Source organism: Bos indicus x Bos taurus, chromosome 16, assembly GCF_003369695.1.
Source record: "Bos indicus x Bos taurus breed Angus x Brahman F1 hybrid chromosome 16, Bos_hybrid_MaternalHap_v2.0, whole genome shotgun sequence".
Taxonomy (NCBI): Eukaryota; Metazoa; Chordata; class Mammalia; order Artiodactyla; family Bovidae; genus Bos; species Bos indicus x Bos taurus.
In genome coordinates, this window is record NC_040091.1 from 40738218 (window position 1) to 40765851 (window position 27634).

Sequence of the window (27634 nt, forward strand, 5' to 3'; positions counted from 1 at the left end):
TTGATGTCCAGGAGGCTCTCAAGAGTCTTCTCCAGCATCACAATTCAAAAGCACCAATTCTTTGTTGCCCAGCCTTCTTTAGGGTCCAACTCTCACATCCATACATGACTACTGGAAAAACCATAGCTTTGACTACACAGAGTGATGTTTAATTATTGCTGTTGTTCAGTCGCCCAGTCATGTCCGACTCTTTGTGACCCCATGGACTGCAGCATACCAGGCTCCTCTGTCCACCACTATCTCCCACAGTTTGCCCAAATTCATGTCCACTGAGTCAGTGATGTCATCCAACCATCTCATCCTCTGTTGCCCCCTTCTCCTCCTGCCCTCAATCTTTCCCAGCATCAGGGGCTTTGCTAATCAGTCAGTTGTTCACATCAGATGACCAAAATACTGGAGCTTCAGCATTATTCCTTCCAACGAGTATTCAGGGTTGATTTCCCTTAAAATGGACTGGTTTGATCACCTTGCTGTCCAAGGGACTTTCAAGAGTCTTCTCCAGCACCACAGTTTGAAAGCATCGATTCTTTAGCACTCTGTCTCTTAATTATCACCTCCTCCCTATGAGGTAGGTACAGTAACTCTTTCCTATTTTATAGTAGATGAAAATGCAGGTGAGGAGATGAAAAAACTTGTCCTTGGACACATTACTAGGAAGTGGTAGATAAAGGTTTTGAGCCCAGGTCTATGTGATCCCAAAACCGATGCTCTTTTCACACACAACAGTGCCTCCCATAATACCAAGAAGAAAAACATAATCTAGTTCAAGGAGGCTAAAGCTCATTTTACATGGAGAAGTCAGTCATTAAGACCTGCATAGATAACTCGATAATGTAAGTCAACACCACTTCTCTTCTATCATTTCTATAGACCAAAAGACTTTTCCCCCTTACATGAGTATAATTCCTTCCTTCCCCAAGTCGCTTTACATATTAAAAGTCTACAGCTGATGGGGGGGCTTCCCAGGTGGCACAGTGGTAAAGAATCCACCTACCAATACAGGAGACACAGATTCAATTCCTAGGTTGGGAAGATCTCCTGGAGGAGAAAATGGCAACCCACTCCAGTATTCTTGCCAAGAGACTCCCATGGAGAGGGGAGCCTGGCAGGGTACAGTCCATGGGGTCGCAAAGAGTTGGATACAACTTAGGGACTGGGTATGCACGTGCACACACATCTGACAGGGAGGTTGATTTTAAGAATCTGGTTTAATCCTAACTACTTTCCTTAAGGCAACAGAGACATCTTTTGGCCAGTCAGCGAAACTGCATGGTTGCAGGAACACTTAATATACAGTACACTGCACTAATAAGCCATTATTTATTTCTCAAAGATTGCTCAGTCCTTTGATGCTCTAAAGCCTACATGGTGTTGGCCCACAGGCCACAGAAGGGCATATGTCATGATAAAGAAAGGCAAGGTCAGGGTCTGGATCTCCCACCTGAAATGCAGTTCAATCTGAATGGAGCCTTGGGTGGTGCTGCTGCTTTTAGAGGGCTGAAAGATGCAGGTGAACACGTTGGTCACACCAGGACTGGTCTTCTGCCCAGCAGAGCGGGTGTCAAAAGCCATCATGGAATGGGAAACCAAGTTAACGGACTTGGTTTGGTTGGAAAAGCTCTCATAGAGCAGTTTACACTTCTTGAAGTCAAATCTACGGGAGAAAGCAGTCAAGACGTTGAACGCTTCCATTTTCAAAATTATGTATGTTTAAGATAAAAGAACAAAACCATAAATATGCCTAAGTTCTATGAAGGAGATAACTTCACTCTGAGATCTGTCACTGATTTTAACAGTCTCCACAAAATGGATCGAAGTGTCACTTTGCCTTGTACCTTCTTTTCCATTTCTAAGGAGACACTCTTGCCCATGGGAACTTCATGGGGAATAACAATACCACATATGTGTTGCATGCTTGGTTCGTTAGCATTCTCATTTCTCACCTAAGTTTAGTAAGACAATATATTCGTAATAATCCCCAAGGGTGAGGGTCCCTTTAGTCCTTCATCTGTCGACTCCTGGCCTGCATGGAAGAGTCTGTCTCCACAGTCTGCTGAATTTTTATGCAAGAAGTTCCTGGGAACCACCACAACAATAAATAACACTTTTCATGGAGAGAAGTAATGCAGCTCATCTACCAACAGAAAATGCATCTGCAACTGCCATTTTTCAAATAACAGGCAGAGCTGCAATGGGCAGTTCTTAATCACTCAGTACCATCATGACAATCCAGACAGAATTACCCCATATTGGAAGAAAGTAAGGGCATAACCAGTCATCAGAAAAAACTGCCGGTTCACAAGATAATCAATCTGGGACCCCAACTCCATCATATCATGTTCTCATTAGTTGAGTTAGATAGCTGGATGAATTTTTAAGGGAAAAACAAAACAGAAGACAGTGTGTGTCCCATAGAAAAATTACTAGCCTTGAAGTGCTATTTTTAAATACGGAACCACTTTTCCAGTCATATGATCTTATACTAGTCAAAAACTATCTGGAGAACAGGAGTAATATCTGCTCAACTTTACTTGACTGTCAAGAGATGAAAATGTTGTCAAGTGTGAAAATACAATGCACTTTTGGGGGTTCTATACCAGTAATCACAAATTCCTGGTCTATAGTAACCAAGAAGACATAAGTTAGTGAACTGCTGGGTGAGCACATGCCTTATCTAAAGGTTGCCCAAGCTTCCACTCAGCTCCCAGATGCTTCTAATTGAGAACACTGGCCCTCTGCTGCCAAAACTTACAATTCTTCAAAGGAAGCTGAAATCCAAACTTTTTCACATACAATTCACTAATTCTGGCCAGCGAGGCCATCAACACCGGTGTTCACCAGATAGCTCTGGACTCCCTCAACACAGACACACAGGGAGACTGCTTCCTGACTCCGCACTCACGTGGGACCATGTTCTAGCACCACAGGGCTTACCAGGATCCCACTGCCATTCAAGACCACTCAAGGGCTCTTCTCACCGGCACAGGAAGCTGCTCTGTCAGCCAGGGTAACTACAGTGAGCAGAGCAGCCCAAGACCATAATGGACAGGAAACACGAGGAGAAAAACACTGTTACTCTTCTAAGTCACTGATATTTTGGAGTGCCCATTACCGCAGCATAACCTCAGCTGTCTTGACTGACAGATGAATTTAAACTTTTAAAAAGCATTGTGCAGACCAACCAAAAAGCATCCTGCAGGCAGACCACATTCAGCTGTGAACCACCACTCGGCCACTCTGCTCTACACGATAGCACAAGGTGTACAGGATTTCTATTACCATTACTAATAGTAAAACCATATAATCACAGCCATACCTGGCTAGGGACCCAGCAGCTTCTTTTCCTTTTGGATCTTTCAGCTCCAGACTTACATTTACCATATCAATGAGGAAACACATGCACGTGTATACTTCTCCACTCAGAACAGTCTGGAAAAGGAAAATGTCAATCAATTCATAGTTGTCAATCTAAAAATGGAGTTAATGTCATGAAATCTAATTTGCTGTGGCTCCATCTTCTTTCGCCAGCTGACTCTGAGGAACAGATACACAGGATGATGATCATGAGACCACGAGAGTTACAGAAGAACCTAACGTCACACTCACGTGAATCCTTGGGTCTTGCAAATCATAAGGCCTCATGAATTCCTCTATGGGCTCTCCAAGGTTGTTCTCCAATAAACCCCGGATCAGCTTGTACTTGCACAAATCCAGAGAACAGTGGACTGAGGAGAGATTGCCATGGATAGATATGTCTGGCACCGTATGACTTATTTCTCTATGGAAAAACATAAAAGGTCACGTCCACAAAAAAATCACGAACTTAACATTGACACAGCTCACACCCAAATATAAGTGCTAACATGTACTCACCTCCCTTATCAACCAATTAATTTCTAATCTTCAATGACAAAAATTTCATGAGTCCAAGTGAAGCAGGTTAGTACAACTGTCATCTTTCAGCTACAAAAGGCCATTTTTCTCCCCAAATATACATTTATAAAATCCCCAAATCTGAGCTAACTAATTGATGAATAAAGAAAAATTTCATAAGACTCAGAAACAACTTACACATTATAGTTGGGAGAGCAATTAAAAAGAAAAAAAGACAAAAGGAAAAGATACAGGTACAGAGAACAGAGGAGTGGTACAAAAATAGGTGAAGGGGATTAAGAGGTACAAACCTCCAGCCATAAAATAAACAAGCCATGGGGATATACTATACAGCATGAACAATATGGCCAACGATAACTGCAATAACTTTGTGTGGAAACAGATGACTATGAGGCTCATAGCAGAGATCATTTCATAATGTGTGCAAATGTCAGATTACCACATAGCTGAGACTAACACATTATTGTACAACAAGTATATTCTAATAAAAAAGAAAAAATGACAAGCTCTTTATCCATTTAGTGGTAACAAAAGAAAGGAACCAGTGTTTCATAACGAGCCAAGATGGGACAGTAGGATAAAACCCGACTCAGTCACTCATTTCAAGCTGAGATGGGCAGGCAGGAATGATGTTGAAAATGCCCATGTCGGGGAGGTCTTCCCTAGTGGTCCAGTGGCTAAGACTCTGCGCTCCCAATGCAGGGGGCCCAGGTTCGATCCCTGCTCAGGGAACTAGATTCTGCCTGCCACAACTAAAGATCCCTCATACCACAAACACCTCAGCGCAGCCAAAAAATAATCTTAAAAAAAAAAAAATGCCCAGGGAAGGGGGAATATACTTCATCCCAACACTGAAGAGCTTTTTCTCTACCCTCCTAAAGGTGAAGTGGATATCATGGATCCTACAGATGCTATGCTCCAAGTATATAAAGCAGAGGGCCAGGATTTGCAGTTGAAGAGAAATATTAAAAACTACTTTGTCTATGGAGAAAAACCTTCATACAGCCAGGTGAAAAAAGACCAGTCATGCAATTAACAAGGAAAAGCTGGAAAGGATTACCAAGAACCCCCTGGGTTGCCAGGTCCAGGGCAGGAGAAGCTGATCAGATACCCTGTGTTTAGTCATCCCCTTCTATCTGGGCTAACAGGGCATAATTACCCGCACATAAACATTGATGGAAGTGGGTGAAGTTTAGATAAGCAGAGGAGTAAAGCACATTTTTTTTTTTTTGGAAAGCATTACTTGAAAAGAAAACAAAATGTTCAATTTCTAAATAATGAAGCTCCTCTTAAGACGTCTAAGCCAGTAAAATCAAATACAGCCCATGCCAACCATAACTGAACACCAGCCAGAGAGCACTTGAATAACAAGTAAGAATGAAACACAAAAATCCCAGTGAGAGTGGCTATGCTGTATCATTAATCCAGAGAGAAACAAAACAGTGACACTAAATGATTTGCCCAAACCGATGAACTGCAAAGGGAGGGGCCCAAGAGGGATTAAAATCACACTCTGGAAAAGTAGTGACACTGTTTTTCAAAATGCTGCAAATGAAAATCATTTGCTTTCATTACTTCACAGCCACGCCTCATCTCTCCCTGAGGTTAAGATCTGAGTGTTGCTGCTTTCTCCAAAATTAATGCCCCAAACTGAACAGGCATCACACACTGTAACCAGCAGTCCCAGTCCACTGCTGGGGCCAGCGGAGCATAAGCGCTACCAGAGGAACTTGTTAATATGCACCTGAGGCTTGGCCCTGAGAGTCAGCTTCTGCTGGTCTCAGATGGGGTCTGAGTGCATTCCTTTTCAGTAAGTTCCCAGTCAGATATAGAACTAACTGAGGCCATGCTCCAAACTACAGAAATTAAGCATCCTGTGCTTTGAAGCCGATGAAGAAGGAAATTACAGTCAGTTCAATGGTCTTTGTGGAGCACTTTCAGATGGCTAATTGGAGTAAAATGGGCAAAACAGCATCTAAACAGTTACTCTGATTCAGTGGTGCTCCAGGGTAAATATCAATAGCAGGTCCAGAATCTACTGCATTTGAAACACAAAATCCAAATGTCACTTCTTCCAACTACTTCTTCCGTGCCATCACTACCTCCCTTCTGCCATCGAAATCCATGCTAAATTCAGGTCCCTTACTCTGTTTCTAAGGCACCTACTGTCATCCTACAATACAGTTTAAAATTGAATCAAACACGAAATTAGAATCATATACTTAACTTCCTATATCCCTCAACGAAATGCAAGCTCCATAAAGGGAGAAGTTTTTTCTTTCATCATAGGAGCCCTCATGTCTAGCAGATGGTAGAGACTCAACATGTATTTGTTACATAGATGAAAATGTAAGTGAATACCCATGCCCTTCCAGACCTAACAGCCCTGATTTCCAAGCTATCACAGTTCTACTTACAATAGATAGTTATTTGAAAATAAACCACTCACTTGTCCAAATTCCTTTCCACCTGCAATTTCAGCCTACAGGGCTCGGTCAAGAGGCTTCCTCCTGTCTGTCGCACGAAATAGGAGGGGAAGATCAGGTCTCCGCTGCTGTCTTCTGAGACCCTGGAATACTCTCGTGGGTGTCTCTCTGCAGCAAAGATGTCCATGTCTTGGAGATCGACAACAATGCAATCCAGCAGACACACGTGGTCTTCTACATGGAACCAAGGAAAGGGAGACAATGCAGAAGATGGGACTCAGAAGGGGCTGGTCCAGAAAAAAACTAAACAGCCCCGAAATGTTCATTCTGTCTTTGGAAAATGTTTAGATCAGTCTCCACTCTGGCACCAAGACCTCCCTCCTCAACGCTCCATGTGCTGAACATTGCCTACCTGCCCCTTGCACACAGGCACAAACCAGGCCACATCCTCCCAGCGTTTCACTGCTGTCCTGAGACACTAACAGAGGCTAAAGGGCTTATGACTAAAAGGACTTAACATGCATCCCTCCCAAGAAGATCCCACAGGGGTCTTGTGTAGAGATGATGTTACCCAAAGGTTTACAAAACTTTCCACAGCAAAGTGCTTTTTCCAAACAAATATCACACGTAACCATTTCCACTAGTGCCATCTAATCCAAACCACCACCATTCTTGCCTAGACCACCATAAACTCCCCTCCAACATACCCATTCCATTCTAGTCTGCCCTCACAAAGCCATTCTGCTCGCAAAATACCTCAGTAATCCTTAAAAAAATGACTGAGACCAAAACATTCCCTTCCTTTATATGCTTTGATGACTGAGTTTAATCCACAGTTCTTCCTGTGAAACTCTCCTAAATCCCTTGAAAGCCCTGAATAAAAAGCCCACTGCCTACTTTTCCAACCTCATCTCAACCCATTCTACACCTTGCCCATGAAGCCGCCGGCTCACTGGTCTTTGTTTTCCCCCACGTGCCAGGCTCTTCACTGTCTGAAGTCTTGCCCATTGCATCACCCTCCTCTCTCCTTCTCTGTTCTTTCCCTCTTACCATTCTGTCTTTCCCATGACATTTATCTTCAGTTCACTTCAGTCACTCAGTCGTGTCCAACTCTTTGCGACTCCATGAACCACAGCACACCAGGCCTCCCTGTCCATCACCAACTCCCGGAGTCCACCCAAACCCATGTCCTTTGACTCGGTGATGCCATCCAACCATCTCATCCTCTGTAGTCCCCTTCTCCTCCTGCCCTCAATCTTTCCCAGCATCAGCGTCTTTTCAAATGAGTCAGCTCTTCACATGAGGTGGCCAAAGTATTGGAGTTTCAGCTTTAGTATCAGTCCTTCCAATGAACACCCAGGACTGATCTCCTTTAGGATGGACTGGTTGGATCTCTCTGCAGTCCAAAGAACTCTCAAGAGTCTTCTCCAACACCACACTTCAAAAGCATCAATTCTTCAGTGCTCAGCTTTCTTTATAGTCCAACTCTCACATCCATACGTGACCACTGGAAAAACCATAGCCTTGACTAGATGGACCTTTGTTGACAAAGTAATGACTCTGCTTTTAATTTATCTTAATCCGTCCTTATTTAGATGCTTATTGGCTTTCTCATATCATTCACAAGGTGGCAGGAACTATGTCTAATAGCTTGTTACTATATAGGAGAACAAAACCCTGAACACCTAGATTAGGCAGGCACTAATTAAATTAGCTCTTGCCTCATTACTGTATGGATAAATAAGTTAAAGAGACAAAAGTAGAACTGATCTCATAGAAGGGGATAAGGGACAGGAACAAAGGGCTTCATAATTCCCAAGGGTTGTCATGGAATCCTAGGGATATAGAAGCAATATGAAAACCACTGCCTTAACCCCATCTTAATCACAGACAGAATTCCAGAAACAAACAGCAATTTGGGAGGTGAAATATGGTCAGGAAAGAGATCTTTCTATAAAACACCCCAGTAAGAACCTACAGTATAGCTAAGGGAACTCTACTCAGTGCTCTGTGGTGACCTAAATGGGAGAGAAATCCAAAAGAGAGGGGATATATGTATACATAGAGCTGATTCACTCTGATGTACAGTGGAAACTAATACAACATTGTAAAGCAACTATACTCCAATAGAAATTAATTTTTTAAAAAATTCCAAATCACTTCCTAATAGGCTTCCAAATATATGTACTATTGTTGTTCAGTCGCTAAGTCATGTCTGATTCTTTCACGATCCCAAAGACTGTAGCCTGCCAGGCTCCTCTGTCCATGGGATTTCCCAGGCAAGATTATTGGAGTTGGTTGCCATTTTCTTCTCCAGGGGATCTTCCTGACCCAAGGATCTAACCCACATCTCTTGCATTGCAGGTGGATTCTTTACTGCTGGCCCATGTACCTTTGGCCTCAATTCCTAATCATCACTATTATCAGAACAGCAACAACAGAAGATTCACGTACTGACTGGCCTTATGTACACACCCAGCTTGCCCCACCCCCCTACCCCATGCTGTGAGTGTCCATTATGTATATAGATTGGTTGGTGATATCATGCAGGTCAAGACTTCAGGCTCTGGAGATAGACTGCCTAGATTCATAGTACCATTTACCACGTACATTGACATGACTATGGGCAAGTTACCCAATCTCTCTGGGTCTCATGGTTACTAGTTCAAAAATTCTGGGTCTCTTTATCCATAACACGGGGATAAAAATAAAACCCTAGAGGAGTATCATGAGGATAAACTGCAAATATTTATGAAAAAATGTGCCACGATGTCTGGCATGTAGTAAACGTTCAATACCCAGTCTTCTGCTGAGGATTACAATAATCTCCTTGAATCATCAATGTAACCATAAACCCCTTCGCTGTCTTCTCTGGGACAACAAGGTACCATAAGGGATTAACCATTCTTTATATCCATCCAACATATCCCTCAGTTAGCGTCCCACATCTCTCAAAGTTCAACCACACTGGACTGACTTCACCAGTGGATTCTGGTGGTAAATCATATTCTGCTTCCCAAACTCCTTGGAGCAACACCTCACTTATCCAATCCACACTGTCTGGGAAAACCAAAAGGTCAAAATCAAAACTCTCATCTGGAATGGCTAACTGTCAAATTCAAGAGAAGCACACCAATAACTGGGTGGTTCATGTCTTTCAAAAATTGCTACTTAGGGTATTTCTGCTGTTACCTATTTTTCAGGATTTTTATTTCTCCAGAATTAACCAGTGACTTGAAGGGATAGTGTCTAAAAAGTCACTCGCAAGGATGTGCCTAAGGATGCCGGAATTACTCTAGTTATACTACCACCATCCGGTGGCAACTATCTTGACAAGCTCTTAGAGACTACCAAAATCTCTTTATTTATATTGCATTTTACTATTTGCTTTGTTCTTAAACTCTGTTGTTTTTTTTAATTTATTTATTTGGCTGTGTCGAGTCTTAGCTGCATGCAGGATCTTCACTGCATCACACAGAATCTTTCGTTGTATCATGTGAGAGCTTTAATTGCTGCTCCGGGTCTGTCTCATTGTGGTGCATGGGCTCCAAAGCCTATGGGCTGAGTACCTGCATGTGCGCTTAGTTGATTCCAGGCATGTGGGATCTTAGTTCCCTCTTCAGGGATCAAACCCACATCCTCTGCATTGCAAGGAAGATTCTTAACCACTGGCCCATCAGGGAAGTCCTATATTTTGCTAATTTAATCTTACATCTACTTCTGCTTCGTTGATTATGCTAAAGCCTTTGACTGAGTAGTTCACAACAAACTGGAAAATTCTTAAAGAGATGGGAATAACAGACCACCTTACTGGCCTCCTGAGAAACCTGTATGCAGGTCAAGAAGCAACAGTTAGAACCAGACATGGAACAACAGACTGGTTCAAAATTGGAAAAGGAGTACATCAAGGCTATATATTGACACCCGGCTTATAACTTGTACGCAGAGTACATCATGCGAAATGCCAGACTGGATAAAGTACAAGCTAGAATCAAGATTGCCGAGAGAAACATCAATCACCTCAGATACGCAGATGACACCATACTTATGGCAAAAAGCAAAGAGAAACTAAAGAGCTTCTTGATGAAGGTGAAAGAGGAGAGTGAAAAAGCGGGCTTAAAACTCAACATTCAAAAAACAAAGATCTTGGCATCCGGTCCCACCACTTCATGGCAAACAGATGGGGAAACATTGGAAACAGTGACAAATTTTATTTTCTTGGACTCCAAAATCACTGCAGATGGTGACTGCAGCCATGAAATTAAAAGACGCTTGCTCCTTGGAAGAAAAGCTATGACCAACCTAGGCAGCATATTGAAAAGCAGAGACATTACTTTGCCTACAGAGGTCCATATAGTCAAAGCTATGGTTTTTCCAGTGGTCATGTACAGATGTGAGAGCTGGCCAATAAAAAAGGCTGAGCACCAAAGAACTGATGCCTTCAAACTGTGGTGCTGGAGAAGACTCTTGAGAGTCCCTTTGAGTGCAGGGAGATCAAAACAGTCAACCTGAAAGGAAATCAACCCTGAATACTCACTGGAAAGACTGATGCTGAAGCTGAAGCTCCAATACGTTGGCCACCTGATGTGAACAGCTGACTCAATGGAAAAGACCCTGATGCTGGGAAAAAGATTGAAGGCAGGAGGGGAAGGGGATGACAGAGGATAAGATGGTTGGATGGCATCACCGACTCGATGGACATGAGTTTGAGCAAGTTCGGGGAGTTGGTGATGGACAGGGAAGCCTGGCATCCTGCAGTCCACAGGGTGGCACAGAGTCAGACATGACTGAGTGACTGAACAACAACAATCCTACTTTAGAAGTCACCCAATCCTAATCTACATCCTAAAACTCTAAAGCCTTCTAAATGAGTATCAGAATCAGATGATTACTAAAGACACACTACCACTTTGTTAGCATCTACTTGAACGGGATGCAGCGCCCCTTAGGATCCTGCAACGGTCTCGTGAATTTCCCCTCCTTCCTCATGCAGCTCCTCTCTCCTCCTTTACCTGGACTGCTGGAAGCTCGGCCGACAGAGGTTGTGGCTGGCTGCCCTTGCTGCTTGGTCGAGGTGCTGGGCACAGACTCACTCTTCAAGCTGCCTCGACTCATTCCAGCAGGAGGCATCATGATCAGCCCCTCGGAGTGGGTCCCCTTCAGGTCCTCCATGCTTGTCATTTTCCTCACACTGCGCTTGGGAGTACCAGTTGGGGAAGATGAAGGCACAGACTCCTGGGAGGAAAGAAAAGAAAACTAGCAGCAGGAATGGGGGTGGTAACTCTATCTACTATCCTGGAAGTTCCTTCCCAGTCCTGGACTCTTCAAAGACTCTATGCCACATGGTATTTCCCAAGTACCCCAGATCCCATAAACAAAAGGGCCACAGGGTCATGATTCTTTCCTCTATGTGTAATTCTCTGCAGAGACATTACATATAATTCAGTACCTGCTGAAAACTCTGCCAATTTTGCAGGAATATATTTTATCTTTTGGGCTTCCCTGGTGGCTCAGAGGTAAAGAATCTGCCTGCCAATGCAGGAGACACAGTTCGATCCCTGGGTTGGGAAGACCCTGGAGAAGGAAATGGCAACCCACTCCAGTCTTCTTGCCTGGAAAATCGCACGGACAGAGGAGCCTGGCAGGCTACAAACCATGGGGTTGCAAAGTGTCAGCAACGACTTGGCAACTGGAACATGTTATCTTTTGGCTTAAGAGTAAATGTCAAGATACTAATTACTGGTGGTTTAATCTAGGTCAATACAACAAAGGCAAATCTCTCAGCCATACAATATACTGATGATTTGCTGGAGGGGAGGGACTCTTTTTTCCTAAGAAAATGCATCTAACAGCAATATGGAATGAAGCCCCTCTAATGTGTTTGTACATTCTAGAAGTCTCCCCTCTCAGGTTTACATTTCTCATCTAAGTAACTGTAAATGGAAAACACAGGCAAGCCATTCCTATCATGTTTCTGTTCAAGGGCATAAAAATTAAGGGCAAATACAGAATAAAATTAATTCTGTAACTCTACTGAAAATATCACATGCTTTTCCTACATATCTAGTACCTTCAGTTAATTGCTAACAGGGCAAATCTTTTTCACCAGAATGGTTCAATAACTGACATTTAAACTTTGCATGGTTCCTTCCCTCAAGACTCAGAGCTACATATCCTTATAGTTTCTGCAGCATCAGTTTGTTCTCATCTATCCATTCTCACTAGTAAGCTGGAAGGAGAGGAAGACTCCCAAGGACTGCTTTATATGTATATTCCTCTCAGCATTCGAAAGGGAGATGATAGTACTATTCACCTTCACAGTTATCTTGAGTAGTAATTACATGTAACTGTGAAAGAAACCAGTTATTTTTTTTGCATTTCCTTTTTGCAAGGCAAATGACTAGCTAAATGCTATCATTTAAGTATTTCAACATTAAAACCCTTCCCTCTTGCTTAGTTTATTTAAACGCCTGAGAGTATTTGTTGCTCTTTCATTTGATTCATCTCTCCATCCTCTCTGAGTTGGTTTAAATAAATCGGTGGCTTGAGGGGATTAACTCAAAGCTTTTGAAATACTTAGTAATTAAGTTTAAGCACAAACTATGGTTGAAAAAAATGAAAGAAAAAGCATATGCAAAAAATTCAAACCTGCCCTCATTAAGACATGGACTTATGTAAAACAATTCCAAACACACGGGAGTCGTTGAACTCAAAGGCAAATGACCCCTCTGCAAGCTTTGATTCTAGGACTATTTCCTGTTCTTTAACCACTGGAATGCATACTAGACAAACCTCACATGGGCAGATGCATTAAGGAGCAAATGTAAATGCAAAGTGATTTTTGGGAGAAGAAAAGTAATTACTCACTTCACGTAGGCCTAGATCATGGAGCTTGACTGTACATGTGGAGAGGTAAGTTGCACAGATGAATTAATTGGATTAAATACTTTTAACAAGAAACACACTCCAAGCAAATCTTATGGAATTTCACAGAACAACCCACTGGCACAAGATATCTAACAAGATAAAGTCTTTTAGGATTGAAGGAAATAAAATAAGGTCATCAAGAAGGAAGGAGGGAAGCAGGGAAGAAGGAATTACTTTTAATGATCCTTAAGAAGGATTCCTCTGCACAGATGGAAAGTGATTCGTCAAAGTTGGGGGCGGGGGTGGGGGGGGGGCGGTGTGATAAGCAGGCTTTCCCAAGTAATGAAATATTTTAAAGGATTGGTTTTCAAGATTTTCTTTTTTAAGCAAATGAATGGGAGTTGACTGCTGAATCCCATAGGGTTTTTCCGAATAACCAGGAGGCAAAAAAAGCATATTATACCTTGAAGAAAAAGCGATCCTTGTATGTGCTGCTACTTAAAATCAAATCCTCGAAAACGAAATACAGGGAAAATTTTTCATTAAAATGCTACAAAGTATGCACTTGTTATTTGGTGTACTTAACAAAACAGAAACCCTTTTGCAACTTTCTTGAGATACTTTGGCAATTCTTCTTTAGAAGCTAACTTCAGAGTCAGCTTATAAGCCCATATACAGATATATTTGACACAGAAAAATAAGCCCTTTATCTTTTCAGGAGGGAGAGAGGAAAAAAATGATATCATTGAACTTGATCACCCATTCTGGCTCTAACGGATCTCTTCCTAAAAACTTGGGCCTCAAAACAACGATTTCCCACAAACAAATATATTTCAAAGAACTAACTAAAGTCTCAGAAGACAGTTTCCGAGGAAGAATTCAGCTCTCCCTAGGGCAGTAGAGGTGGATAAGAGAGGCAAATGCCCTGAGGTCACTGTGGGGACAACAGTCATATGCCAACACCAGCTCTGAGACATTTGTTCAATACCCAGTTGCATTAATTATAAGCATCGCACAATAAAAAAAAAGTAAGAAATTTTAGATGCAGTTATCAATGTTTCTTTTTATAAATGGATTTTTCTTTATTTTCTTTGAGGCTTGAGCCAGAAAACAGCAAAATGCCTATGACTCAAATATGAAAAAAGATTTTCCTCATTAACACCAAGGTTACTAGTTCTCTACTAGGCCTACTATGAAAGGTCAGTGGTGATTTTGTTTTTTTTACTGTCTTAAAAAATATACGTAAGTGGAGGCCTATTCCTCACTCTGGAAAATGAAGGTGAAAGTCGCTCAGTTGTGTCCAACTCTTTGTGACCCTATGGACTATACAGTGGCATGGAATTCTCCACACCAGAATATTGGAGTGGGTAGCCATTCCCTTCTTCAGGGGATCTTCCCAACCCAGGGATCGAACCCAGGTCTCCAGCATTGCAGGTGGATACTTTACCAGCTAAGCCACCAGGGAAGCCCCATCTGGAAAGAAGGCCTATTATTCCAACAGGAGGGGCTTCCAACAGCAAGGTGAACCAGCAAGTCCTCAACCATCAGCTGTCTGAATGTGGGGCGTGTGGATGAGTAAACCTGGTGCTGCACTTCCGTCTGCATTGCTTATCACTTCTATTCTGTGCTGGTTTCACCCTGTGCTCCAATCGCTAAATCTGGTTTGTCTCAGCAGCTGCAGTGAGGTAAGATACGGACAACCTGCCCTCTAACCCACCATCCAAACACCCCTACTCTGGGCCCTGAGCCCAAGGGTATGACACTTGAACATGGTTCCCATGGTTCTCACTGTCTCATCTCCACTCTCCTCACTCCAGTCATTCCCACTCAATGAATCAAGTATTTTCAGTTCAGGGTGTTTGGGTTAGTAGTAGTGAGTAACTGGATGAGTGAGAAGTAAAACAATGAAGAAAACTATAGAGACAGTCATTTGAAAAGAGTAACACCATTTGAGTCTACACATAAACAACAAATGCAGTCTTCCTGTTACTTTCAACTCAACTTGAGGTCCTTGGCAAAGGTCTGGCAAGACTAGTTCCCTAATCACTCTCTTCCATTTTCTTTTCTTCCTACACCTAAAGAGGCAAACAGCAGCTGCTCAAATCTGTATCTTTTCTGTGAAAAACTCTGGAGTTCTTCCACTGAAATTATTTTAACGAACTCATTGCCACATCCTTTATAAAATTTCAAAGAACCAGAGTTATCTGGGAAAGGGATACTAAGACAGGAATAACCTTTGTCAGTCTGTTCTCCCCTACCCTACATAAACCAAATCCTAATGCTGGGAGGGGCTTCCCAGGTGGCTCAGTGGTAAAGAATCCACCTGCCAATGCAAGAGATGTGGGTTCGATTCCTGGGTCGGGATGATCTCCTGGAGAAGGAAACGGCAACCCATACCAGTACTCTTGCCTGGGAAAGCCCAAGGACAGAGGAGTCTGGTAGGCTACCGTCCAGGGGGTCACAAAGAGTCGGACATGACTTAGTGACTAAACTACCGCCACCAATGCTGGGAGGTAAAATAATACCACAGTTAAGAGCATGGAGTACTAAAGGCAGATATACCAAAGTTTAAGTTATGACAAACCTAGACATATTAAACTAAGCATATTAAAAAGCAGAGACATTACTTTGCCTACAGAGGTCCGTATAGTCAAAGCTATGGTTTTTCCAGTAGTCATGTATGGATGTGAGAGTCGGACCATGAACAAGGCTGAATGCCGAAGAATTGATGATTTCAAATTGTGGTGCCGGAGAAGACTTTTAAGAGTCCCTTGGACCGCAAGGAGATCAAACCAGTCAATCCTAAAGGAAATCAACCCTGAATATTCATTGGAAGGACGGATGCTGAAGCTGAAGTTCCAATACTTTGGCCACCTAATGTGAAGAGCCAAATCACTGGAAAAGATCCTGATGCTGGGAAAGATTGAGGGCGGTAAGAGAAGAGGGCAACAGAGGATGAGATATTTGGATAACATCACCGACTCAATGGACATGAGTCTGAGCAAACTCCAGGAGATAGTAAAGGACGGGGAAGCCTGACATGCTGCAGTCCATGGGGTCGCAAAGAGTTGGACACGACTTAGTGAATGAACACCACCAAAGCCTGAGGTCCACACTGTACTCTTCACTAGACGTTTAATCTGAAAGAGATTACTTAATTTATCTAAGCCCCAATTTCTTTATAGGGAAAAATGGTGTAAATAATACCTCTCAGCTTGCTAATAAGGACAAGAGGACAAGATGAACAAATACAAAAAGAGTTTAGCATAAGTTACTGTATACTAGGCACTCAACAAACACTGACTATTTCCATTGCTATTATTGTCACCTGCCATGGAAACCAGCAGAATTTCATTAAAGCATACACCTAGAACCCAAGAGCATCTCCTCTTAATTCCAGCAGTTATTCAGTCTCCTCAACTGCAAAAACGGTGGGACCACCTCCAAGGTCCCATCACTGCTAAGTCTGTGATTCACAAATATTTCCCATTTTCATCATTTATTCTCAATGAATTCTAGCTTTTCTAAACGTAAAATGAAAAAAGCAGTCTTCATCCCAATTACCTCCAAACATATTATAAGAAATAAGTGCTAATGCAGTTTTAAACTGTTAAGACATATATTCCATAAGATTTTATTAAAATATTTTCAAATGGCTTCAGATAAGCCTTGAGCCAAAGTCTCTTAAAAAAAAGCTACCCAATGTAAAAAATTGATAAATATGAATTCAGCCTGGGAGGAGAACATTATAAAGATGGTTCTGTTGATTTGTTTGCTAAAGTAAGTTATTACATACACTTAGTAAAAGTTATAATTTATACCACCTCTATTAAAGGTTAATTGAAATGCTAATAAAATGTCAAAAAAACATATTCTTCAAGCCACGTATACTACAAAAGTACAGTGGTTAGGAATAATCTTATGGTAGCATCTGAATTTTTTGATTGGTATTCCAACGCCAGGTAAACTGAGAAGGGAATGGGTGCTGACTGCTCACCTTATCTTGTAAGGTAAAGGTCCCAGGAAAACCAGCAAAGAGAAATTTGTTCTTGACTTTCAACTTTCCCAAATTTGCTACAATCAGATTATTTGATCTGGAACTTTCTGGGATAAGAAGAACAGGAGCACCAGCCTCAATATCCAGGAGAACCCGTGAATAGCGCTGTGCTTGATCTCTCACCTGAAAGAAGGAAAATTAAGACATTCAGTTCATTCCCTCATTTTACAATCAAATAACCTCAAGTTCCCAAAAGTTCCATGAATTTATAAATCTAAAACAACTAAAATCACACAGAGTATGTTCTATGAACACCAAGGAGTTAAATTAGAAAACAGTAACAAGAAGATAATGGAAAACTCCCAACTATCTGGAAATTAAACTACACACTTCTAAATAACCCATGGGTCACAGAAGAAATCACAAGGGAAGTTAAAAAAAATACATCTTGACTTTACTGATTAAAAAAACACAGCACATCAAAATGGAATGAATTTTAAAGCACTTAAAAAGGTACTTAAAGACTTCAATGACCCTGAATGGAATATAAGTCCAAAAGAGTAGGGATATATGTATATGTATAGCTGATTCATTTTGCTGTACAGTAGAAACTAACAACATAGTAAAGCAACTACACTTTAATAAAAATTAACTAAAGAAAAGAAAGAAGGAAGAAAGGGGAGGGGGAAGGTACTTGAAGAAAAATGTTTAGCATTAATGCTTATTTTATATAAAAGATCTAAAGCTTCCAGCTTAAGAAGCTAGAAAAGCAAAATAAACGTAAGTAAGGAGAAGGAAGAAAAAATAAAGAGCAGAAACCAGTTATTTAGAAAACAGATAAGAGAGGAAAATCAATTGAACATTTATAGAACACTCTACCCAACTACCACTTTACGTTCTTTACAAGCGCACACATGCTTATTAAGAGTATGCACAGGCCTGACACAGCCCTCAATAAGTTGATTATTTAAAGAGATTAATGAACGTGATAAAACCTCTACCTATATGAATGAAGAAAAAAGGAAGAAAACAAAAATCACCACAACCGGAAGAGTCAGGGACATTGCTACAGAAAACTTAAAAATATTGAGATGTGGAAACCTAGTTCAGGCCAACAAACTGACAATTCAGATGAAGTAGACAGATTCTTTAAAAACAAACACAAACTATCTACAGCTAACAGCATATTAGTTAACATCTGCAGAAGACAATGCTTTCCCTCTAAGATAAAGAATAAAGCATGGATACCCACTCTCACCATTTCTATTCAACACTGTAGCTGAACTCCTAGTCCAAACAAAGGATATATAGGTTGGGAAGGAAAAAAGAAAACTTTCTTATTCACAGACAACATAATCATCTACATAGAAAACCCTTAAGAATCTAAAGGAGCTAGAATAAGTAATTGAGGGCTTCCCTGATAGCTCAGTTTGTAAAGAATCTGCCTGCAATACAGGAGACCCCGGTTTGATTGCTGGGTCAGGAAGATATGCTAGAGAAGGGATAGGCTACCCACTCCAGTATTCTTGGGCTTCCCTTGTGGCTCAGCTGGTAAAGAATGTGCCTGCAACGCAGGAGACTTCGGTTCAATCCCTGGATTGGGAACATCCCCTGGAGAAGGGAACAGCTACCCACTCCAGTATTCTGGCCTGGAGAATTCCATGGACTGTATAGCATGGGGTAGCAGAGTCGGACATGACAAGCAACTTTCAATTCACTTCAGAATAAGTAAGTTTAGCAAGATTACAGGATATGAGCTCAATATCTATGTAAACAAAAGCCAATTATATCTCTTAAACTTTCAATAAACAAGTGGACACTGAATTTTTTCATTGATACAATTTAGAATAGCATCAAAATGCTGAAATACCTAGTGATAAGTTTAACAAAAAATGTGTAAGAACAGTATACCTGAAACTACAAAACACTGCTGAGAGAAACTAAAGACCTACTTCAATGGAATATAGACCATATTCAAGGATCCAAAGACTCAATATTGTTAAGATGTCAATTCTCCAGATATATGGATTCCAGACAGTCCCAATCAAAATCCTAGCTGACTTTATTATAGAAACAGACAAGCTGATTCTAAAATTTATAGAGGAAAAACAAAGGACCTAGAAGAGCCAATACATCTTTGAAAAATAAGTTGGAAGACTTAGAATATCTGATTTCAAGACATACCATAAGGCAACAGATATCAAGGCAAGGGAGAGGGGGGACTTCCTTGTGGTCCAGTGGCTAAGACACTGCACTCTCAATGCAGGGGGCATGGGTTTGATCTCTGGTCAGGGAACTAGATCCCACATTCTACAACTAAAGAGTTCACATGCTGCAACGAAGTTAAAAGAACCCACATGCTACAACTAAGACCTGGGACATCTAAATAAATTTTTAAAAAATAAGTTTAAAAAGAAGAAAAAAAAAGACACAGGGGAAGGTATTCCCTGATGGTCAAGTGGTTAAGAATCCACCTGCCAATGCAGAGGACACAGGTTCAATCCCTGGTCCAAGAAGATACTACATACCAGAGGGCAACTAAGCTGGTAAGCCACAACTACTGAAGCCCCCACACCTAGAGCCCCTGCTCCACAAGAGAAGCCCCCACTTGCTGCAGCCAGAGAAAGCCCGCACACAGCACAACAAAGACTCAACACAGCCGAGAAACAAATAAATAGTATTTTTTTAGAAAGACAAGGGGGTGTACAACTAAATATAAATCAAAAAATAGAATAAAGAAATACACATACATATATGACCAGTGGATCTCAACATAAGTGTCAAGGTAATTCAGTGGGAAAAGAACAGTCTGGATAGATATTTGGGGGAAAAAACCTCAAGAGTCACTTAACAAAATATGCAAAAATTAAGTCAAAATGGAAGAGATCTAAAATTATAACACTTCTAAAAAAGGAAAATAGGAGAGATTTATTGCCACCTGATGGTAGGCAGATTTCTTTGACAAAACAATAGCACTAACCATAAAATTAAAAAATTGAACTTCATCAAATGAAAGACTTCTGCTTTAAAAAAAAATAGTATTAAGAAAATGGGGGAAGGGGTAGCCATAGACTAGAAAAAATATTAGCAATAAATATATCAAAGGTCTTCTATCCAGAATATATTAAGGAAGATATAAAGGAAGAAATATTGATGTCATTCTACACAAACTGTTCTGAAAATAGAAGAGGAACACTTCCCAATTCATCCTACAAAAGGACAGCATGGCCCAGTTACCAAAACTAAAATAGGCATTTTTCTTTTCAAGAAAAGAAAACTACAAACTAGTAACGCTCAGGAGCTTAGATACAAAAATCCCTAAAACATCACAGCAAATTAAGAAAAGTGTAAAGGCATCCAGACAATAAGGAAATGAATGAATGTGGCTGCATTCTGCTTTAACAGCAAGCTGGCCAATGGCTACCAGGAAGCAGGGATTAGGGCTGGGAGACCATTAGCAAAGGGACACAAACCTCATACCCTTTTTATAACATGCAAACGAGATGAGCAAAAGATATGGTATACAAAGTTTTCTTTTAATCTTAAACGGACTACAGATTAGTCAGGAGAGTGGTTTCTTGAGGCATCAACAGAATGAGATAGGGAAGGACTACATGCGACACATCTTAGTAATGTTTTAATTTTTATTTTGGTGGTGGTTTCATGGATGTTCCTTCTATTACCACACTTTGAAGTTTATATACATGTTACAGATATTCTTTCATATGTATCAAATACTAAACTGTTTTTTATAAGTTTCTAAAGGGAGAAAAAAAAGTTACATATATCTATGGAAACATGTATGGGGAAAAAAAATAAATAAAATATACCTATGGTGCTAGAAAACTAAGTTATTTTCTTCCAGATTCCCTGTCATTTGATTGTACTACTTTTATATTTTAAAAAATAAATAAATTTTCTATAATGTACACAGGAAACCACTAATACTGGCTGCTGCCAAGGACAGAAACTGGGTGGCTGAGGAAAAGTAGCCGAGAAAGAGGCTTTTCTCCAAATGCTCTTTTTGGCTTTGATTCTGTACTAAAACAATATACAACTTACTAAAAAAAATTTTATTTAAATTAAAACAAAATTTTTAAACGTTGCCACTACAAAGAACTTAAATTACAATCTTTTACCTAATAGAACTTATAAATAGCCAATACGTTTTACAAAGAACCACATTGTAACTGCTTTCTGTGGTTCCAAGACAACACTGGAGGCTGCCTCACACTCAGAGGTGCGCTGCCAGGGCATCTTAAATCCTTCACATAAACACATCATCGGCTGGACACTGCACACGCCACCAGCTCGAGGTGGTCTACACCTAATGTTAGGTCATGCTACATTCGTTCCAGTGATGTCACCTGGACACAGCACACACCACCAGCTTGAGGTGGTCTACACTCAATGTGAGGTCATGCTACATTCCTTCCAGTGATGTCACGTCTTTGCAAAGCTGGGTCTTAAGCACTTGCTGAGATAAAAAACAAGTACCATGAGAAAATAAATGTGGAAAAGGAAATGAGGACTGTGACGTTCAACCCAATTCCAAGTCTGAGGAGCTGTTCAGTGCCCAAAAGGCACATACATCCTACTAGGAAGCAATTACGGTGATTTAAGAATGAAATAAAAATATCACCTTTCACTTATGTTTTTACGTTTTCAAACAGCTACTAAATTGTTGGACAAACGTAATTATGAAGTTGTTTGGACTTAATTACTTTGGAAATGGAAAGACCATTAGGTGTTTCTTTTGGCCTCAGATGTGTCTCGGAAAAACTTCCAAGACAAGAAGGGAGCCATGAGCTAAGAAGTTTGAGAACTACATTTGAAAGAAACCCTCTTTTTATAACAGATACCGTCTTTGGAACCACTTTCCAGGAGAAGTATCACCACTGAAGTAACTTGTTTATCTTTTTTAGAGCAAGCCAAAGCTAAACTTTAAAAGGAAATTAAAACACGATGCAAGAAACAAGGAATATAAGCTCTCCGATTACAGTAAGATTGCTGTAGCTAATCAGCTACATGGAGTACATTAGTAAAGCTTAAGATTACTTGATTACCTTCACTTTTCTCAGTGACACTTTCCAGCTTTATCCCTAGAGATTTAAAAGTTCTGCTGATGAGTCAAACTGGAGAAGTGTCTTGGATCCAGGCACTACCTACCGTCTGCCCCTCGATGGCAGCTCGCTGGCGCCCTAACACATCCTGCAGCTGCGTGAAGTGCTGGATGAAGGCCACCACCTCCGCCTGGAAGCGCTGGGTGTGCACGTACTGCACGGACGCCATCTGGAGGCTCACTCGGACGTCATGCTCCCGCCGGAGGAGAGGGTCGGGCCGGCCATACCTAGGAGGAAGGGCAGCAGTGTGACTCAGAGACAGCGGCAGGATGCAAATGAGCGTCTGAAGAAAACTCGGGTTCATTTAGGGGCTTCCCTAGGAAACAGCTTTAACTGTTAAAATGGAAACCCAGGAAAAAAAAAACGGAAATCCACAACCAGGTTTTAGAAAGCAAACTCCAATAACTACCTTCTTTCTAAGCTTCCACCACATGTCGAGGATGTTAAATAAAAGTCTGGTGTGACAGCCAGGGCTATAAACACAGGGACAGGTCTGGAGCTGCGATCACTCCTGATTCCAGAACTCACTCAGAAGCCACTGTGGTTCAGACCTTTTACCTGAGCCTCTTTGCCCCTGCCTTTAAGGAAAAGTGAATATTCCTGCTCACTCTTCTAGCAAAGACTGTGACAACTTGGGGTAACAAAAACTACACTGTGAAACAACTGGTAAAGAAAATTAGGCAACAGAACCAATGCTCCTGAGGCAATCTATCTCTGGAAACTGAAAGAAGTCTTTTTACTTCAGTGAAATGCAGTCCAAAGAGTTTTAGCATCCACATTCACTGATAAATTAAAAAACTTCTACAAATAGTTTTAATGGGACATGATGCCACAATAATAAGTTATTATACAAGACATAGTCACTGGGGAAAGGAATTCATATTAGCTGAGCAACTATTATTTTGCCAGGCAGAGAGTTAAGAGTTTTACATTAATTATCTCATTTATTAAAGAACCATGCCACTGCGGTAGGTAACAATACAAATAAATCAATCTAACTTCTCAGAGGAGTATGATATACTCCCTCTGGAAATGAAAGGAAAACTTCTTAGACATCTTTAGGGACCATTTTTCTCAACTCTGGTTGAACATTAAAATCACTTTGGATAATTAAAAAAAAAAAGAACACAACACTACCACAGACCAGAATACTTAGGGGCAGAGATGAATATCCATACATTCTGACAGCTCTCCAAAAGGCTGAAAAACCACCTTTTAAAATTTCTGTTTTCTGAGAAAACTATTCTTTAATAACTACATAGGCCTAAAAATGCCTTCTAAATTCTAAAACTGAATACAGATTGTATTTATACTGGAAGAAATGCCTAATGCAATTTAAAACCCATTATCTTCAACAACTTTCTCAGGCTGAAATCATCCCAGATCATTCAGAGCTAAATGGAAATTGATCTAACACAGTCTCCTCACTATTTCAATAGAAAAACGGATACAAGGAGATTAAGTGACTTGTTCAAGTCACACAACACACTGCTGTGAAACCAGACTATAATGATAACCACAATTATTTCAACCATACCCCCTTTATTTCTTAAAGCCTGAGTAGCCCACTTCAATGCAGATCCATTTGAATATAAATCAAGATTCCTCACAACTAGATCAAATTGATTCTACATAAGAGGCTATGTTTTTTTAAAACTTTTCCTCATTGCTTAGCCGACAAGAATTTGAAACAGGAAACCATCATGATGGAAAAGCTTGATGTTTTTACTTGAAAGTCTGGAAGATGAGGGCTTCTTCTCCACTTGTAGTGAACCGTTCTCGGTAGAACTCTCCATGCGAGGTAAGGTCACTTAGAGATAGGCTCCCAATGCTTCCCTGTAAGGCCAGGTCTCCCTCTAGGAAGATTAAAAATCAGAATGCATTCTTATGGTCTTTTTTCTGTCACACACCCTAACTCTGCCTGAAACAAAAATTGATATACACATGCCTCAGACTTTCCATCATTTAATAAAACGAAATGTCAAAAGTGAATATTCATATTTTAACACACCCAGAACGATATTTTATGCACTATTTCCAACAGTCTCAATGCAGAAGTCCAAAGGGATTGAAATAATACCACAGTATCACACTTTAACACTTATAAGGGGGAAGAAATTAAGGGTAAACATAAATTAAAGGATAAAATATTTACAAATACAGATAGAAACATGCTCTCTTCTGAGATCAGACCACTAATTAGAATTAGCAAAACAGCATAAGGTCTATTTTATACTATAGATAAAAGAATAAAGGAAAAAATCTCAGAGATGTATTAATCAGGCAGTATTAAATGGGTTTTAGTGATATTTAATTAAAAGGCGACATTAATAAAATAAGACACTGAAGACACAGATTTGAAACTACTCCAATATTACACAAGTGAAGCTCCTGGAAGGTGGGCATAAGAAAGAGGAAATGTTAAAACATGCACCCCTGGGCTATGAACCTATATGAATCATTCTTAACATGGGGTAGATACTGAAAAGGAATATTCTGAACTGTTGCTTATGTAAAACAAATTTTGTCATCATAATTAACAACAAAACAATGACTGAGGTATATGTATTTGGCAGGCTAGTTCTGCTCCCAATGAAGACACATACTTATTTTTGGTTCCGAATGTCCTCTAACAAAAATACCCACCCGCCCCCCAAAAAAAGTGAAGTCACTCAGAAAAGTGAAGTTGTGTCCAACTCTTTGCGACTCCATGGACTGTAGCCTACCAGGCTTCTCCATCCATGGGATTTTCCAGGCAAGAGTACCAGAGTGGGTTGCCATTTCCTTCTCCAGGGGATCTTCCCAACCCAGGGATCAAACCTAGGTCTCCTACATTGCAGGCAGACGCTTTACCCTCTGAGCCACCAGGGAAACTTATCCTACCCAAGCTTCTCCCAATTCAAAGGACTCATCTCTTCTAGGAACCTTTTATAAATTAATTTATACCAGGAATGAAACCAATTTTAGTTCATCATTTCCCCAAAAGACATTCTTATTTTACTACAGAGTCAACATTTGAGCTTTGTAGTCTTCTTATTTTATCACCAGTTGCTTAAGGAAGGAGCAGTATTTTATGCTCACTTTGTAAATTCCTCCACTTTAGAGCTTAACGTAGCTCTTCACTTGTGTTCTACTAAGGATTACAGCCTATTGCATCCCATTAGGAAGAATGCCAGCTTTGCTACAATATCTCCCTGCTTAAACCACCCCCTCTCAGTAAAGTGAAAGTCGCTCAGTCATGTCCAACTCTTGGCGACCCCATGGACTATACAGTCCATGGAATTCTCCAGGCCAGAATACTGGAGTGGGTAGCTGTTCCCTTCTCCAGGAGATATTCCTAATCCAGGGATTGAACCCAGGTCTCCTGCACTGCAGGCGCATTCTTTACCAACTGAGTCACAAGGGAAGCCCAAGAATACTGGAGTGGGTAGCCTATCCCTTCTCTAGCATATCTTCCTGACCCAGCAATCAAACCAGGGTCTCCTGTATTGCAGGCAAATTCTTTACAAACTGAGCTATCAGGGAAGCCCACCCCCTCTTAGGGGTTCCCCCCAATTATGGCAACAGAGTGAACATATGGCCTGATTTCCCAGAGGCAGCCCCTGTTATATGCCGTTTTCCCAGTTGTAATTATTAACAATGCCCCCTTTCACGCTCCAACACGTCCAAAGTTTAGACAAATAAATTATATAGTCATCCAGAGAGCTTTTTTAAAACTCAGATAGATCCCAGGGTCCCATCCCAACCCACAGAATCAGAGTCTTGGGATGGGAAGGGAGCTGTGCCAGACAGCTACATTTCTAGCAGATGATTCTGATCCATAAACCAGTATCTAGAAACCACCACCACCCATCCTGGCCAGACCAGCAACCACAACCCAGCCACTGAGCCACACCTTACTTAGCATCTGTGAAGACAATTAGATTTGTGAGCAGGATGTTCAAATTCTTCCCATATTCCCCAAGTCTGATTTTCTCCACTTACCAATCATTTCCAGGTGTGCCACTAATTTGGACACATTCGCCTTGGCAAGCTCACTGGTGGTCTTATTCAGCACGAGAGAAAGCGAATGAACCTAAGAACACAGGAGGTAAGGCAAGGCGAATGTTACTCGGAGGAAAAGGTACCTTTCAGACAAATGGCATCGAGAAAGATGCTACAAGTCTCGGGAAAGCTGAAGATAAACCTTTTTGTCCGACTGATACCAAATTCATTTCGACTTTTCTTAGCCAGTCAAACCACATAAGAGAGAGCTGATAGGAAAAGAACTTGACTGGGCAATCTAAAACCCAGGTTCTGTGGTGTCTTCTCTGTGGTCGCCTCATCTGTTCTCTTTAAATTTTTTTTTTTTTTCCTTTCTTCTCTCTCTTTTTTTTTTTTTGTATGTTGGTTGGTTGGCTTTTTGGTTTTTGGGGGGGGATGCTTTCTTTGGGCTTCATCTATTGTTTGTCAGTAAAATGTTTTACATTATAAAACAATTTTTCCCCTTTCAGCATTTATCTCTAATATTGCACTATTCTGTAATCACTCATACAGATTCATTAAGTGTACCCTAAGAATTTGTCAAAGCGAAGTGATAAATACACTTAATGTTTAATGTCTTCAGACTAATATTTAGTAGAAGCCCCTGGTGACCAACTGGGACTTCACTTAGAAGCACAATCAAAGATTTTCTTCCCCAGAGCCAACTGCCAATAGAAGAAAACCAAAATCCTGTTTTAGGAACAGCATTCTTGGAAACAAATAAATCAGTAACATAATTCTGTCATTTTAGCTACAAAAAGGACTCTGTGTCTACGATTTATGGAGGCAGACACCCCTGAGTGCCATCACTGGGTAAGGCATCGGCTGAAGAGAAGAAAGGAGGGAAGAGAAGGACAGAAGCTCACATCCCAGTTCACACTCTCTGCTCCCGAGTGGCAGAGCCGGTGAAATGCACCCCTTATCTTTAATGCCTACCATGACAGAGGATGACATGGTTGGATGGCATCACCGACTCAATGAACATGAGTTTGATCAAACTCCGGGAGATAGTGAACGACAGGGAAGCCTGATGTGCTGCAGTCCGTGGGGTTGCAAAGAGCTGGTCATGACTTAGCAATTGAACAACAACAAAGTAGGTGTTCAGCATACGTCTGATAAATGAAAAAAAAAAAAAAACAACGGAAAAGGAAAGAAAATAGCAGGAGAAAAGGAAGGAGAAAAAACATTCAAGGAATGAAGAGAAAAAAGGAGGGAATTATTACAGATGGAGCAGTGACCATGGGGGCCACTCCAGTGGCACGAGGGGTCCCTTGCAGTGGCTTCTGGACATGGATGACAGAAGG

General features: G+C 41.0%; 1 protein-coding gene across 7 annotated transcripts in view; it reads right to left on the bottom strand.

Annotated features, from left to right (window-relative positions):
• VPS13D (vacuolar protein sorting 13 homolog D) overlaps nucleotides 1–27634 on the bottom strand; it is a 273484-nt gene that overhangs the window by 199118 nt on the left and 46732 nt on the right. For all 7 annotated transcript variants that reach the window (XM_027564854.1, XM_027564853.1, XM_027564852.1 and 4 more), the window contains 9 exons: nucleotides 26292–26382; nucleotides 24037–24163; nucleotides 22354–22534; nucleotides 17185–17367; nucleotides 11333–11555; nucleotides 6344–6554; nucleotides 3607–3778; nucleotides 3317–3429; nucleotides 1442–1654 (listed from right to left, as the gene is read on the bottom strand). In XM_027564854.1, coding sequence (XP_027420655.1) covers nucleotides 1442–1654; nucleotides 3317–3429; nucleotides 3607–3778; nucleotides 6344–6554; nucleotides 11333–11555; nucleotides 17185–17367; nucleotides 22354–22534; nucleotides 24037–24163; nucleotides 26292–26382 — 1514 coding nt within the window. The remainder of the gene's footprint in view (nucleotides 1–1441; nucleotides 1655–3316; nucleotides 3430–3606; nucleotides 3779–6343; nucleotides 6555–11332; nucleotides 11556–17184; nucleotides 17368–22353; nucleotides 22535–24036; nucleotides 24164–26291; nucleotides 26383–27634) is intronic.